This window comes from Tursiops truncatus, chromosome 5 (genome assembly GCF_011762595.2).
Source record: "Tursiops truncatus isolate mTurTru1 chromosome 5, mTurTru1.mat.Y, whole genome shotgun sequence".
Lineage (NCBI taxonomy): Eukaryota > Metazoa > Chordata > Mammalia > Artiodactyla > Delphinidae > Tursiops > Tursiops truncatus.
This window is the reverse complement of record NC_047038.1, coordinates 83123454-83125043: the sequence shown is the minus strand read 5'-3', so window position 1 is coordinate 83125043 and position 1590 is coordinate 83123454. Positions and strand designations below refer to the sequence as shown.

Here is a 1590-nt window from a genome sequence, read left to right as displayed (position 1 = left end):
GCCCTAGTCAACTTTATTTTTTGGCATTATGATCATGATAAAGGATCACGATATCCTTCACATTTCCAAGGAAAACCCAATTTAAAGTTTGTCCTTGCCAAACTCCATAAAACAGCCACTTTAGAGTAAACCAGCAGAGCATTGCATCACCCCAATAAAGCTGTAGGTTTCATCATATGCACCAACAAATCTACATGGCTAGTTTCTGAGCTCCTCTTTTACAGAATTTTACACCTATTGTTACCAGACAGCATTTTAAACACGGACATATCAACTGCCTAATAAAGCAAAAAACAAAGGCATTTTTCCCTTATTAGAAACAAGACACACCATCACTTAAAATCTTCAAACATTATTGGACTTTAACTTTCAGAATTTGACAATGCATTCAATGAAGCAATCTGCAGACAACTAGTTTTAACAGACAGATTAAAAAACACTTTTAAGCAGACGTGGATGTCCTAAACTGTTTATTAGGTAAGAATTTTACAAACATTACTTATATTAGCGGTAGCGGTGGACCTGGAGAGTATTGCACCTTCTCCAGGCCGCGCGGCGAGAACCACCGATCGTGTGGTGGAACTTGTGGCCCTTGCCGAGGCCGCGGCTCATCCTGCCTGCAGACGTCAGCCCCCGCATCTCCCTGTGCTTGTGGACTGGCTTGGTGATCCACTGGGTGTCAGGGTTTCTTCTGATAGCTTTATGGAAGGGATCAATGAGGATAACCTCAAAAAATTTGTACGTAGAATCTTCACCCACCCAGTAAGAATTCAGGATCCTCAGGGCCCCACAGTGGCGCCCCGCTCGCTCCTCGGCAACAGACTTAAGGCTCCGGCCAATCTTGAGCTGGTTGACGCCATGGTGGACGGGCTTGCCGTAGGTGGCGCCCTTCGGGACCGGGCGTTTGCGGCCACCGCGGCGCACGCGAACCCGATATATCACATAACCTTTCTTGGCCTTGTAGTCCAGCCTGCGCGCCTTGTCGGGCCGGGTGGGGCGCGGGGCCCGGTGCAGCGCCGAGAGCTGGCGGTACTGCCAGCAGCGCACCCTGAGCAGAAAGCGCATCACGTCCGACTGCTTCTTCCTCCACAGCTCCTGGATGTACTTGTAAGCGCCCATCCTGGCTCACCTGATGGCTGCCGCCAAACGGAAAGGCAAGTCTTTACCTTTTAACCGGCTTCTTCTCAACAATGTATGAGTAAACGGGTTTAATAGGTAGTCTGTTGTTGTTTTATTATACTTATGAGACTTAGGGAATAAACTGTGCACCTCTAGAATTACAAAAAAGTATGAATAATAATTGTTCAATAATTAGCAAAGATCAAACTAACAGCATAAAAAACGGTAGCAGACTATACAAATTTTATACAGCGCATACACTGTCCTAATGCTTACCACGTGCTAGGGACTGTTTGAGTGTTTTACACACTTTAAAATAATTTAATTAACATATTAACCCTAAAAAGTAAGTTCTATTATTATTCATATTTTACATATGGGAAAACTGAGCCACAAAAAGGGTAAGTAAATTGCCTAAGGTCACACAAAAAGTGGTAGTCTGAATTCACACTCAGATAGCCTGGCTGCAAA

The 1590-nt window shown here is 44.9% G+C and overlaps 1 protein-coding gene across 1 annotated transcript; it reads right to left on the bottom strand.

Moving 5' to 3' along the window:
* Positions 1–325: 325 nt before the first annotated feature.
* On the bottom strand, positions 326–1150 carry LOC109548804 (large ribosomal subunit protein eL15-like). Its single transcript, XM_033857473.2, has one exon. It carries the CDS (start codon positions 1117–1119, stop codon positions 505–507), a length of 615 nt encoding a protein of 204 aa, XP_033713364.1. The 5' UTR covers positions 1120–1150; the 3' UTR covers positions 326–504.
* Between the last annotated feature and the right edge of the window lie 440 nt (positions 1151–1590).

Bases quoted from the DNA above. Each gene is read 5' to 3' on its own strand.
- LOC109548804 (XM_033857473.2), bottom strand. From the start codon at position 1,119: ATGGGCGCTTACAAGTACATCCAGGAGCTGTGGAGGAAGAAGCAGTCG.